The sequence below is a fragment of the Eptatretus burgeri genome, chromosome 2 (genome assembly GCF_056783735.1).
Source record: "Eptatretus burgeri isolate ZD-2024b chromosome 2, Ebu_testis_v1, whole genome shotgun sequence".
Lineage (NCBI taxonomy): Eukaryota > Metazoa > Chordata > Myxini > Myxiniformes > Myxinidae > Eptatretus > Eptatretus burgeri.
Window position 1 is genome coordinate 96,381,628 of NC_140962.1, and position 14,825 is coordinate 96,396,452.

General features: G+C 44.5%; 1 protein-coding gene across 1 annotated transcript in view; it reads right to left on the reverse strand.

The window, feature by feature from the left end:
- Positions 1-273: 273 nt before the first annotated feature.
- TMEM115 (transmembrane protein 115) overlaps positions 274-14,825 on the reverse strand; it is a 42,721-nt gene continuing 28,169 nt past the window's right edge. Inside the window, exons 3-4 of the mRNA XM_085870392.1 lie at positions 7,199-7,743; positions 274-2,993 (exon numbers count right to left, since the gene is read on the reverse strand). Of these exons, the coding sequence (XP_085726518.1) occupies positions 2,828-2,993; positions 7,199-7,743 (711 nt within the window). The 3' untranslated portion in view covers positions 274-2,827. The remainder of the gene's footprint in view (positions 2,994-7,198; positions 7,744-14,825) is intronic.

Here is a 14,825-nt window from a genome sequence, read left to right on the forward strand (position 1 = left end):
TATATTTTGATCAAAAGGCCACCACAAACCAGTGGGATGTTAGGGAGTAGATACAGCAGGGGTATTCAAATATTCAGATGTCACAGTCATTAAACCCACCTTGAATGAGGAACTTTTGGAAATCCACACCGTCTCCTAGAAAGGTTATTTTGGTTTTTGTGTTGGGTTCTTGGTGATACGTACTTCACAATCTCAAATTCTCCCTGCAGGAAATATGTCTCAATCGCTGCTGCAAAACGGTGCGCTTACAGAGAACTGCACAAAACAAAATGATTAGAACCAAATATCCACATTTAATTTATTTCGAAGGTCCAAACTTTGAAAGCATTTCTCCAGTTCGAAAATAAAATCTGCTGCTACAAGTCGAAGGAAGTCCAAATTATAAGGAATACCCGCAAATAATCAGCCAGCACGTTCAATATGGAAATAGAAAGAGGCATCTTTACCCAGTAAGTGTGCGTCTTACCTATCCGTACACAAGCTGTAATTATTCCATTCACAATACAGTACATTCTCGAAAAGACTTGCAACGAAAAAAAGAAAATCTCATCAATCCCTGCTCAACTCATTCACGACAAACCACTGTTTTATAACCACAAATAATACTGATGAATTGCTCTGTAAAGTCATTGATGTGTCGATAAAAAATACAAAATACCGGAGTTCTTTTTCCTCTGTTCAATGAAGGAGAGACTTGGTGTGAAAGGAAAGTCCGCCAAAGTATACAGGACCATCTGCACATTACATGTGCAAACAATGAAATAAAAACTGGGGAAGGCAGGGAAGGAATGGATGCTCCAAATGCATGCAGTGAACGAGGTGAGGATGGGGGGTGGGGGAGGGAGTGGGGAGTGCATGTGAGTAACAAGATTTCCCATATGTAATATATAGATGGCCTCCACCAACAATACGACCATGCACAATGTTGGAATCAAGAAACAACCGTCGTGAAATGATTTTGAAAAAAAAAAAAAATGGAATCTTATGAGCACAATGATTGAGAGTCGAGTTAAACCATCATTCCGTTTGCAGTTTCAAACGAGTACATCTTGTTTGTATCCCCATTTAGACCGAAGAAGCAGAAAACAAAACTCAGAATGTAAGCAGATTAGGCACCTCGAGGGTTGAAAACGAGCGGTTACATCAGGCTATTAAAGTTGCATGAATGGGTATATGGGAGATAAAATCAAGGAAGAGGCAATGATAGAGCAAAAATGACTTTCTCCAATTAAAAATGAGATGAACAACTTCATGATTGTCAAGAGCTAAGCACAAGATAGCAATAACCAAGCAAGATGTCGACATACTTCATTTTTTGAACCCATTTGCTTGGATGATAGAGGCGAGAACACCACCACCACCACCATGTCAATCTGGAATGCTTTTGGGATCATCCACAAAATAAATGAATCAGGCAAGGTTCATTGAGAAAGAAAAAGACAACCTTGGTCCCGAGATGCAATTTTCTTCAATGAAACGTATCGAGGCATAAAGAATTATTTTCTTTAAGGTACAGTTGGTTGAGACTGCCATGATACAAGTCACTGTGAAATTCCTAAACTTCCATAAGTGTTATAATGGGGGATAAAAGCCAGAGTTTGATATCTGATTGGTAATACCAAAATACAAATGTCAATTTCCAGTGTTCTGGTTTTGTATGTTCGGGAAATACAACGCAATGTGCGTCTCCATGCTAATAGCCACACAAGAGTCAGTTTAATAAACTCAGCAAAGAATTGGAAAATAAACTCCAATCAAAGGGAAAGAGAAGAGGGTTGGTGGTTTCAGGGAGAAAAAGAAACCTACTTGACATTGATTTATTGGCTTTGGATTTGAAGAAAATCTGGTGAGATCAGTCTGGTGAGGCCAGGAGCATGAAAATGAGCAGGAAATTTCAGACGGTTTGACCGAATAACGAATTGTATGAATGAAAACAAATGTGACCACTACAGGTGAGCACTGCTTCGGCATGGATCAAGGGCTGACCATAATTGTATCCCAGACTGCTTAACAATCCAACAGCAAGGGAAGTTGTTCTTTTATTGTTGTCTCTTTCTTTCAACTCATAAGAAAAAAGAAAAAGAAAACTACAACAAAACTTTTTAAAACAGCAGAAAGTTTTTCCAGAGGTAAGCAAAACTTACTTGATAGAAATGCATCACTTTACTGATATTTAAAGTACCAGGATATAAACTATTTGACAATTGTGCACCAAGGGGGTAGAGGAGAGGGTGTAAAGGAACTGCCTTACAAGGCAAAGGTGGAAGGCAGGACAGCAAGGGAGTTGTATTGGGTGTGTTTGAGGTCCAGCAGTAGCAATACAGGGATGTGTAACTACCTTCAAAACAATCAGGTGCAATGCCGAAAAAAGAAAGAAGTCACCACAAATAACGTGTGGTTCAGACAAAAAAAAATACATTTACATACTCGAAGAATATGCAGGCCTTTTGGATGACATCCAACATCATTATCATTTGCCAATTAGTGTTTGATGGAGCGATTTAAAACTGTGCTCAGAACAACGATATTAATTCACTTACAAGATAGCGGGTAATCCCTATCAACCAGCAACACAAATGATTAAAATCTATCTGGAAGCCTCGTAGACAGTGCAAGATGGGTGTCACCACTTTTTCACTCTCATTCCTAATCAATCAAACACCGGGCCTAGCGCTTTTCCACAATGAGCAGAAAAAAAAAATTGTGCAGTAAAGTTCAGCAGTCTGTCTGCTCTTGCCAAGCTGTTCAACTCCGATCAAACGAAAGCGTATCAGAAGAAAAGTTGCACTTATTGATTCGATTCTCCTTCTTGAGCCACTTTTCCAAGTCAAACTTCAGCCGGTGCTGGCCCAGGAAGCTTGGAAAGTCCTGGGCCAGCAGTAGCAGTGGTAATAGCGGTTTCTGCTTCTCCAACCTCACTTTCGAGACTGGGCCAGGCCGTGGCTGTTCCAGCTTTCCTCAGCCTTTCATCCAGAGCTTTAAGAGCAAGTTGCCTGTGGACACAATATGGACATCAATGCACTCACAAAACATGTCAAAACAAAATAACCAACATGCAAAGTTATGGTAGTGACAGGAAAAATAAATAAGTAAAACACCGCTTATCTGATGCACCTTTCAAAAAACAAAACAAAAATGACCAAAAAAAAAAATTTGTTGAAATAATAACGTTGTGGAAATGGCTTATACGAACGGGTTAATGAATGCTTGATATAGCATAGTTATTTCATGATTACGTGTTGAGAATAAGCATAGAAGTAATTAGATGTGATTTCCAGATATGCGTTGCTAATTTGTATGTGTGCACCCACCTGTGGGTGCAGTTACAACAGTGCACCCACCCCATGGTGTGTATGGAAGAATGTACGCCCCGTTTAACCTTTTCATCTTTGTTATCCTTTCTTTGTGTCTTTTTTTCCGAACACACTCGGTCATTTTCCCGAGTTAAGGTGAGAAAATGCATCTTTGACTATCCCAGCGGCATTCCCAGAACATCGGGAGAAGGGTCAACCAGAAGCCGCTTCAACAATTGTGAGTGAGGGGAGGAGCATAATCGTTACCCAGTGATGTGGGCGTACAACCCTCTACAAGGTGGGGCATGGGCGAAGACGCTTTTTCTGCCTGCCTGCATTCATCCAAGGACACCGGGAAATGCGACGCAACGGGGAGCCCGAGTGTTCGTGAGGCGGACCACAGAGAGATCATGTCTTGCAGAAGAAGCCTGCATGCTGGGGTTGCATTCCTCCCCCCTGCCGAGTGGAGAGGCGATGGACTCGACAACGAGCCAGTTTGCCAGAACTATAATTTTACTATCAATTTCTGATGTTTATCTCCTGTGCTGTGTCTGATTGGGCACAGATAAAGCATATATAAATAAGGCTCCTGATCATTCGTTGACTCGTGGGCACATATGCAATGGAAGGGGTTAAAGCTCAAGGGGTTATTTTTAATACCACCCATCGAAGGTAGATGGAGGTTATGTTTTCACAGCTGTCTGTTTTGTTACTTGGCGAAATAATTTTGCCATGTTGGTCTGTAGTGTCTGTCTTTCTGTAGGTCACACGATTTTTATCCACAGTTTTCAAGTAATCGTTCCAAAATTTTTGTGTATGCAGATGACCAGCTCAGGACAGCAACACACATTTTTGGTCAGGATCTGAATCCGGATCTGGATACGATAATTTTTAGCTTATCTGAAATTTAAATTCCAGATAAGGTATTGTAATCGCACACCGTCCGTTCTTCCATTTCCCATTTCAACTTTTCCAACCAAACCACTGGGCCGATCCAGCTCAAATTTGGCAGGAACGTTTCTCTCCTGACTGGTAACAGGGATTGAACAGCTCGTTCCAGTCACATGACTTTGAGTAGATCAAAATGGCCGACAGTAAATTTCTTCAAAAAAATTTTCTTGACCCACCAGTCAGAATGCTACCAAATTTGGGTTACAACATTAAGCAAGGGGAGTGATGTTAAATTGCGGAGGTTTATGCTGATCACCTGACCAGAAGTGTGTCAAAATGGTCGACTTAGTCAATTTTTGGAAAAAAAAAATTGCGTAAATTCCTTCAAAAATCTTCTTCTCCAGACCCACCAGTCAGAATGCTGTCAAATTTGGGTTGCAACATTTGGACAGGGTCATGATGTTAAATTGCTGAGGTCATGCCGTTCACGTGACCAGAAGTGTGTCAGAATGGCGGGTTTTGTAAATGTTTGGGAAAATCGTGTAAATTCCTTCAAAAACCTTCTCTAGACCCACCAGTCAGAATACTACCAAATTTGGATTACAACATTAGGTCAGCGCCCAGATAAGCTGCAGGTCAGTGTCCTATTGGTTGCTCTTAGAGCACCCTTATTCTGGACATTTCCATCTGTCTGTCTGTCCGCGAAACTTTGGTCAAGCCTCAGGGCTAAACCACTCAACTGATTCCAATGAAATTTGGTAGGTAGGACCAGTATTTCTGGGAATCGTGTGCTTTCGAATATGGGACCCCGGGCCCTAGCAACGGCATAGCAACGGCCCTTTAAAGTGGTCAAAAATCGAAAAAAAAATCAGAAAAAAAAAATCGAAAAATCTAAAAATCGAAGCTTAGAGTTCTGTGCGCAATCTATCTCGCTCCCTTCATACCAATTTGCAGCCCTAACAAAAAATATGTGTAGGAGGAGATAGGTTTTGGGCGAGTACATGTCGAACATTTCAGAAACAGTTAATTGTGAATATCTCTAATAGAAAGAGTCTGATTTTGATGAAATGTGTACAATGTGGCTCGCATGTACACAAAAATGAATGGTTGCTATGCACACCTCCGTTGCTTAGCAACAGCAAAAATACTTTATCGTACATCGTACACTTATTGTGGACTGTACAAAAAAATCAATACCTCCAAAACTGGACCTCCGAGGGACCTGTTTTTTGTGCCTAAGGACAATGTCTCACAGCATCATATAAAAAAATAAAATCTTTAGCGAATAGATAAATGGAATTACCAGGGCTGGCATTTGTTCGAGTCTCTTTGGAAACATGCCTGAAATTTCACAAGGCGGGTTTCTGGGCGCAAACGAAGAGGGCTGTGATAATCTATATATTAATACTGAAGGACCAATTTTGTGCTCCTCCGAGCGGTCGCGTCACGTTTTTCTCGGTACTGTGACCTGGACTGAAAGAAACTTCGTACCTGTAAGAGTGCATCGCACATAGTGGCAATAGTCAACTTTCAAATCTGAAGCGGAATAAACACTTTTCGTTTTACATGGCGACGTGTGACGTCACCGCTGAGAGGCGTAAGGACGTCATGACATAATCGGTCATTCACAGACATCACTACGTCTGTCGTCGACAGACCGTCACCGCTGAGAGGTGCAATTCCACTCCTCGAAAATAGCATCTGCAATGTAAAATCCTCTTCTGCACATGCTGACTACCTCAGAATGTGAATTTGACACAAAAAAGGTAACAAGAAACATTGTATCTGTATATTAATACTGAAGGACCAATTTTGTGCTCCTCCTCGCGGTCGCGTCACGTTTTTCTCGGGACTGTGACCTGAGAAGTTTTGACACGGTGTATGTACGTCAAAGTTGACACGTGCACAAATCAGGGGGCTTCTTCACAAGGAGTAGTGTACACCAAAAATGTCGTGTACAAGGACGTTTTGTAGGCTTCATTAGGTAAGGCCATGGAGTACATCGACTGGGATCCGGCTCTTACAAGAGCCGCCACTGGTTGTCATATTGGGCTCATGGAACGGAATCCGTCTGTGACGGGGTTTCGGCTAGTCATATTTATTGTGCTAAATTGATTGATAGCATGTCCATGAATATCGGCTAGTCGCGTCGGCCAGCTTTCCATCTTGAGCGAGCAGCCATGTCGCCTACCGGCTTGTTTTAATACAAGTGATTGTTCACCATTGAGAGATAGGGACAAAAACGATATATAGCATGATATCTCAGGAAGTTGTGGACGGATTCGGATGAAAAATGGTGGATGAGTTGATTCGGTGATGAGAACAAGCACATTAGATTTTGTATCAGGTCCAAATCCAGATCCTGCATATCAGTGGGATACAAAATGTAAACTAATCAGCTTGGCGGAGGTATGCGCTCTACTGACAGGGAATCTTCGAGGCGGGCGACGGTCATGGTTGTTTTAACATGACTCGCAGCATTTGAACTGGGCAACCAGAACAGATTGGGTGACTAACAATATTAACAAGGGTATGTACTACGTATGGCAGTGAACTGACGGACCAGACACTTGACTCGCATTCCAGAGGTTGTGCATTAATATTGGCAATAGAAAGGATTTGAATTCTAAGCTGCAGCAAATTGAGCTAGTCTCAGGAGAATTACCATGTCACAAATAGTTTTTCAATAAAACCCAGCTGGACAAATAACCTTCAGGGGGGGTACACTACCTGCCTTGTCTGGTTTCCATGTGGTGCACACCAGAGTAATTAGTTTGGTGAATGCACGGCTAAGCAACACATGCAAACAGCGCTTGCCTCTTAAGCAGTTCAACACTTCACCATCTGTTGGACCAAATAATAGACTCGACAATATTAGCCGTGAAAGGGTTTACAAGCTGGAAAATCTGTGGATGCAAAGTATGTGACAGCCAAGTAAGTTTGAGTGAATTAAGAGTAAATGACGAGGGTATGTTAAAAGCAAACAGTATCCCAAAACAGCTCATCCCTCCTACCTCCTCCTCTCAGCATCTGGGGACTCCACAGACACTGTGACATGTGGTCCAGCAGTAGTATTAACACGCCTTCGTCCTCCACCTCCCAATAACCCCAGCCTCATCAGTCCCCTCCGAAATGTCACCATAACGTCAGCTGCACCAGGAACTCGTGGAGCTGCAATGGCCTTCTGCGGTCGCACTTTTAGGTATCCCCAACCAGAAAGTCCACCGAAAACGAGGCCCAAGGCACAGCGCAGTGGAAACAAGCCAAACCATGTGATGAAGAATGTCAGAACGGCAATCGCAAGCCAGATGCGTGGGCGAGACATCAAAGGGCTGTCCAGCAAGATGCCCGGTGCCAATGCCGCACAGAAGGCTCCAGTAAGAGGTGCAATGCCATGGAAATGAGCGCCGAAGAGTAGAACATCCCGAGATGTTGCTGCGTATGCCAGGAGTGCTGATAAAGCAGCCATAAGGCCCGAAGTTACTGACATTGCCAAAAAGAAAAGCAGCAACTGGCTGGGTCCCCAAACAGGCTCCAAAAAACGGCCTGAAAAGGAAAGCTGGAATGGGAAGAAATGGAAAACACTTTCGACTGGACAAAAACCTCAAATCAAATGTAATATCATTTTTCCTCAAAAACAGAAAGTACCAAAATAAAAAAAGAAGGCATTATGGGCCAAATTTATGAAAGGCACTTCCAGCGCAATTTGCTAACACACACCTAACCCTTAAATGGCCACAAAAACAGGTGTACGACGACAGCGAATCGCATGTCGAGACAGCAATTTATGAAAGGATATAAACAGCTGATTCGTTGTGCATGCCCAAACAGCCGATAAAATGTGCGCATCCAAGCTGTGATTCAATGGCTTTTAAAAATTAATTTTGTTCAGTGCACCATATAAGAGGTTACCAAACCAGTTCACCTAAATTACTCTACATTGGCCATGCGTGCATCAATTTTTAGTACTAGTGCATGCCCGTAGATGCGTGGCCGTACGAGCAAACCCCCCCCCCGCAAAAAAACTCAAACCGAGTGCCAGAAACAACAACCACACAAACCGTTCCTTCGCTCTCGCGTGGCCGTACGTGCGTGCCCATACATACAAAAAAAATAAAAAAAAACTTTCAAACCGCTTGCCAGAAACAACCACACAAGCCGTTCCTTCGCTCTCGCGTGGCCGTACATGCGTGCCAATACATACAAAAAAAAAAAAAAACTTTCAAACCGCTTGCCAGAAACAACAACCACACAGGCCGTTCCTTTGCTCTCGCGTGCCCATATGTGCGTGGCCGAACATGCAAAAAAAAAAAAAAAAAAAAAAAACTTTCAAACAACCACACAGGCCATTCCTTCGCTCTCATAAACGACGACTGGATTGGGGCATTGTGTTTATCTATAAATGCGGTTAAGAAATCGAGAAATTATTAGAATACAGTAAGTCATCACTATCCAAAAGTAGTGCGTGCCCGCACGGAATGTTCACATCATTCCAGGAATTATCGCTTGCATTGAAGCAACAACTGCTGTGATACTTACACACAGAGTTAATTAAAATCAAGTTTACCTCCCTGTCTTTGCTTGCCATGACATTCGCTGCCATTTACCATTGGCACTCCTACCCTACGGTAACTAAGGCACCGATCGATCCCCATCGTAACCAGCAAGGCACGTGACGTGACGTCATCGTCGGCCGGCCGTGCACCGGCCTACGCAGCCACGCCCACGCAGCAACGTGTCCTGTGATTGGTAACTAAATGGCGCATCCGCCACGCCTATGCAGCACGTGTCCTGTCATTGGTTGGTAAATAAATGGCCATAACTTGGGAATCACTTGTCCGATTAATATCAAATCTTGATAAAGCACATCCTCAGGTCCCCAGCAATATAGCTGGCAAGTTTCAATTAGATCGGACCAGTGGTTGGAGGGAAACAACGGTCACACACACACACACACACACACACACACACACACACACACACACACACACACACACACACACACACACACACACACACACACACACACACACACACACACACACACACACACACACACACACACACACACACACACACACACACACAGCTGGAATTATAGATAGATGAAATGAGGTCAATGAAATGACAAATGAAGGGGTTGAAAGCAGACTGCAGAGCAATGAGTAAGGAAACCCGTCGTTGTGAATCGTTTTTAACCACCAAATTGAGATGCATTTCATTGGCAAGCATGTTGAGTGGAGCTGAATTCCTTCACACTTCCAAAGGCCACAGCGTTTTGACAATTGGAAACAAAAAGAAGTTGTGAACTTTTTTTGATAAATTATTTTTGGAACAATTTTTCTTCAATAAATAAATAATAATAAAAATCGTCTTCATGTGCATTATACACACCTTTATCTCGTTAGCACCTCTTCATAAACAACATCGCTGAGGAAACGGCGCTTCTTTGTTTCCTCGTCCAGGGCAAGAATACGGAGGCTTTTAATAGCCAATTTTTCAATTAGCGCCAACGTATTTTGCCTTTTCGAAGGAAAAACACGAAGAGGAGAGGAGAGGAGAGGAGAGAAAAAACCCGTAATGGCGAACGCGGCTGAGTTTCTCTTCACCATCAACCACGGCTACGCAGCAATGCTTCCTGTCATTGGTTGATATAAAATGGCCGCAGCAACAGTTCCTGTCATTGGTTGGTAAATAAATGGCCATAACTTGGGAAGCACTTGTCCAATTAATATCAAACCTTGAAAAGGCACATCCCCAGGTCCCCAGCAATATATCTGGCAAGTTTCAATTAGATCGGACCAGCGGTTGTCGAGAAACAGCGGGGTCTCTCACTCACACTCACACTCACACTCACACTCACACTCACACTCACACTCACACTCACACTCACACTCACACTCACACTCACACTCACACTCACACTCACACTCACACACACTGCTATAATTATAGATAGATGTGTGTTCCAACGACGGCAACATGTAAGGAAAGAAAAGAGGCGACGATTTTTCATTGGAGCAATTAATGGGTTTAATCGAAGTAATTGAGGTTCACCAAAGAACAATCCAAGACAGGAGAAGCAACAGGTCAGGTCAGGTCAGGTCAGGTATGGGAGCATGCGCCAGAGCAGCGCGTTGCTGCGTCCACTTTCTGACGGTACTCCAGGGGCCTCAGTCTGGCCATCCTCGAGGCAGATGCCTGGCCGATCCCCATCGCCTTGAGATGCCGATCAACCTGCTGCAACAACAAGGCACTTGGTCGGCCCATTGGCCTCCTCCACTCACGAGGCTCCCTCACTTAGATAATCTGGGTGAGCAGGATCAGCGTCAGGAAAATGAGCCACATGTCCATACAGCCACAGCTGATGCACACAGACTATGGAGGTAACAAATCTTATTTTTGAGTCTCTCTCAGCAACCGCTCGTTGGACACAAAGTCCGACCAGCGATAGCCTAGGATTCTCCAAAGATACCTGGTACCAAAGGAATTGAGTATCCGTCTTAGATCCATGGTCAGAATCCAAGTCTCACATCTGTAGCGCAAGACTGGAAGCACCAAGGACCTGAAGACTCAGACTTTCAACCTCCTGCACAGGTACCGACAGCACCACATCCTACGATCCAGTGAATCCACGACTCCCCAGGCCCGACCCAGACATCTATTGACCTCTGGTTCACAGCCAGCAGAGACATGAATATCACTGCCAAGGAAAATGAATCTCTCCACGACCTCAACATCCTCGCCACAAACAGGTACAGACAGGATAGCAGCATCCAAGATGTAATTGAAAGCCTGGATCTTAGTTTTGACTCAGGAAACCCATAATCCCAGCAGCTCCGATTCCTCAATCAGGACCTCGAGGGCCTCCAAAAGGATATCAAGAGTCTCCACAAGAATCCAGTCTCCACAATATCCTCCCCAGAATCCAGTACAAACAAGTGCTGAAAAGTGTGGGGGCAAGTGCTGAAAAGTATGGGGGCAAGTACACACCCCTGATGAACTCCAGTAACAACTGTAAATAAGTCGGAGATGGTATCACCACATCTCACAGCACTCTCAGTGCCATAGTGTAGTTCAGACATCAGATTGATCAGTTTTGGTGGCACCCCACGAAGACCAAGAATCCTCGAGAGGACGTCCTAATTCACTGAATCGATGGCTTTGCAGAGATCAACATCGGCTGCAAGAAGCACCTACGAAAACTCTTGTCTGCGTTAGGTGAGGACCCGAAGAGCAAGGATACGGTCAATTGTTGACGTCTTTGGTGTAAAGCCTGACTGCTCTGGGAGCTGCTGCTCAAGCAGATGGTGGCAAATCCAATCAAGAATTATCCTGCTGTTTGAGCCCTGCGAACCCAATCACAAATAACCTTGCCCAGCACGGAGAGCAGCTTCACCCCTCTGTAGTTGTTGCAGTCCTGGTGATCCTCATCTCTTTCCAGAGAGGGACAACAAGGCCCCTCTTCCAGTCAGTTGGATTGATGCCCGTGTTCCAGACAGAGCACAGAACTGCATGCAATGACACAAGTGCAGCACTTCCACCAGTCTTGAGAAGTTCAGGATGGATACCACAGATCCAGGGAGCTTTACCCACATTTCAACCGGTCACCGCAGCCTGTTTCCACAAAAGAAAGTGGATCACAGTTGATTGGAGGGTCAGCAATGGGGATAGCAACACCCCTGACATCCAACTCAACAGTTCGTGGATCAGCCTGGTACAGCCGCTCAAAGTAACCGGCCCAGCGGAACTTCACTTTGTACTCCACTGTCAAGAATCCACCACCCTCTGCTCTAACTGCAGTACAACGAAGGATGCAATGTGTGAATTGCGCTGAAAGGATGAGAATCACTTGACCACAGCTGATGCTCTACCCCCTCACAGATTCCTCACACATAAGCCTCCTTGTCCACCCTCACCGCACATACAGATGTATGCCTCAACTCCCTGAACAGCTCAGCTCTGCCATTAAGCCTGGCCCTGTGACTCTGGTCAATGGTATCCAGTGTCCCTCGAGACAAAATTCTTCTTTGCCCTGCAGTGAGTTCCAAGACATCTACCGGCAACATCAAGGATGGTGGTCTTGAAGGCACTCCACAACTCTTCAGGATTCTCCAAAGCACCCAGACCCCCCAAATCCCCACTCAGCCTGTTCGTAAATTCAGCCTGTTCGCAAACCTGTTCGCAAAGCTTGCTACCATCCAGTCGAGGCTGGGATAATACAATTCTCCCGGATTGAAGGTGCAAATTCAGAGTTGCAACCACAAGCCTGTGGTCGGTATTGAGGAACTGCAAACTCTGGTAGATCCTGCAGTTCTGGATCATCCTCCAGCAACCAACAATGAGCACATGGTCACTCTCCTTTGCCACACCATCAGCGATGGAATACCAAGTCCAGCGATGAGCCTGTGGATGCTGAAACCATGAACCAGTCACCTGAAGTCCATGACTTCTTGTAAAGTCAAGGAACTTTGTGCTATTCTGGTTCACAGTTCCAGACCCGTGGGGACCAACACACATCTCGTAACCATCCCTATCAGTTCCAGTCAATGCATTGAAATCCCCCATGACTGGAAGAGTATCACGCTTGGGGCACTGATCAACCATAGACTTGAGCGTGGCATAGAATGCGTCCATCATGGTGAGATCACTCGCCTCAGTCGGAGCATATACAGAGACCAGGGAAACGACACCCAAGGAGTGACGAATCCTTCATCTCATAAAACACTCGTTGACTGGTGTTCCCTCAACTATCATTGGAGTCAGCTTATTGGACACAGCTACAGCAACTCCTTGAGTATGGTAACCATCAGAGTGACCAGACCAATAGTAGGTGTAACCAACCACCATGATGTCGCCGCAATCCGGTCTCCGAACCTCAGAGAGTGCTGCAATACCGATATCCAAATGCTTGAGCTCAGATGATAACAGAGACAGGTGATCATCCTCTCTTCGGAAAAGGACATTGCAGGCACCCACCCGAAGGGACCACCTCAGGTTAACCCAAGGAGACCGCCGTCTGGTGGACGACACCTCAGCACCACCCTGACACACTACCGCAATCTGACCCGGGAAGGTATAGATACATTTTTATCATAATGGGTTTGAAGGTGATGAAATAAATAAAATGATGATGATTAAAACTTGATATTAAAATAAAATATATTAAACCTGAAATAAAAATGTCCTCAAATATGACACGATGTTCTTTCGTATGTATGCATCATAACATAACATAAGAAGACATAACAAGTTGGAATGTGGATTTAAGATGTCCAGATGTTTTCGCTAAGCTTTAGTCCTTCAAGATAATATATCTTCCCAGTTTCGAAGAAGTAGACTGACCTTTTAACCTACATCGGATGGAAACTTGTTTTAATGGCCATTAGAGTTGGCGTTTGACGTCATTCTAGCATTCTGTGCGATTAAAATGTCCGGATTTGAATATGTGTTCCAACCATTTAAGCAGGAGCTGTCCAAGAAGACTGAAGATAAGGTTCACCTGGAAAATGTCAAGACCAGGCGAACTTGCGCTCGTGCCAGAGAATGATAAAAAAAACGGTGTCTTACTGGAAACTATATAAAGACTAAGATTTTCCACTTGTATTTGAGTTATCTGGAGTGAGTTTGTTTGTCCAGAGCCTCCTGTGCGCACATTAATGTGTTTGTTTGTTCAATAAATGTTCTGAATTGTACTGAGTTGTGTAACTGTATCTAGAGAGGTTACCCCGTGGTTTTCCTCCTTCAATCAAAGATTGGGGGTCCTGAAGGCTTTGCCCCAATCCCGTCATCCGTTCAGCTGCCCTGCAGAGGGCAGCTGCACAGGAGGTACTGCTACAGAGTGGGTTTTAAGATGTCTTTGCGTTTTGTGGAATGAAGGGTTTTACAGTGGCCAGAGTGCAAATCTTGCCACCCTCTTAAAACAAAATTAACCCAACTGCAGGACGACGTCCGCAGACACAGTTGGGAACTAAATATGGATAGCCATTGGCTCACAGGGAGCTCCTCGGCCCTTTGACAGGTTTTGTTTTTAATCCTGCTGGGTGTCCATATCATACACCCTCCTCACCAGGAAACCTGGTGGGGGAGACGGTTTAGTCGCCGACAATCCGACAATGAAACAGGTTAGTACAGGTTTACATGGTACCTGTAGCAAGTCACAGATATAATCTGGTCTTGACAAAGAGAAGCGACACAGGCACACATAAGTCAAAGCAGCTCGCATGGGAAGATATTTCAAAAAAGGATGGCGGCCCATTTCCCAGAGCACCCAAAATCCTCTGCCAGGGACATCCAAGAACTCTGGAAGAGGATGACGATGAAGGCAAAGGCACACAAATTTGATTATGGATTGCATCTATCTTCAAAGATTCTCAATGCACATTGGTGAACTGCCGGATTCATATGCTCTTCTGGCTCCTCTTATGCCTAGTGTTGGCTGAAGATCTTCGGGTCCTGAGTTTCAGCACGTATCGCGCAGTTGAAATAACACCAGGTGCATTGACTCAGCCTATCATCCTTCCGTGGTCGGCAAAATGAGCACCAGCTTACTGGGTAATCAGCCATTCGAGTATTCTCCATCGGAGTCACGACCTATCCAGGCCTATACTCCTAAGCCGAATTAAATTGCTTCGGCAGCCC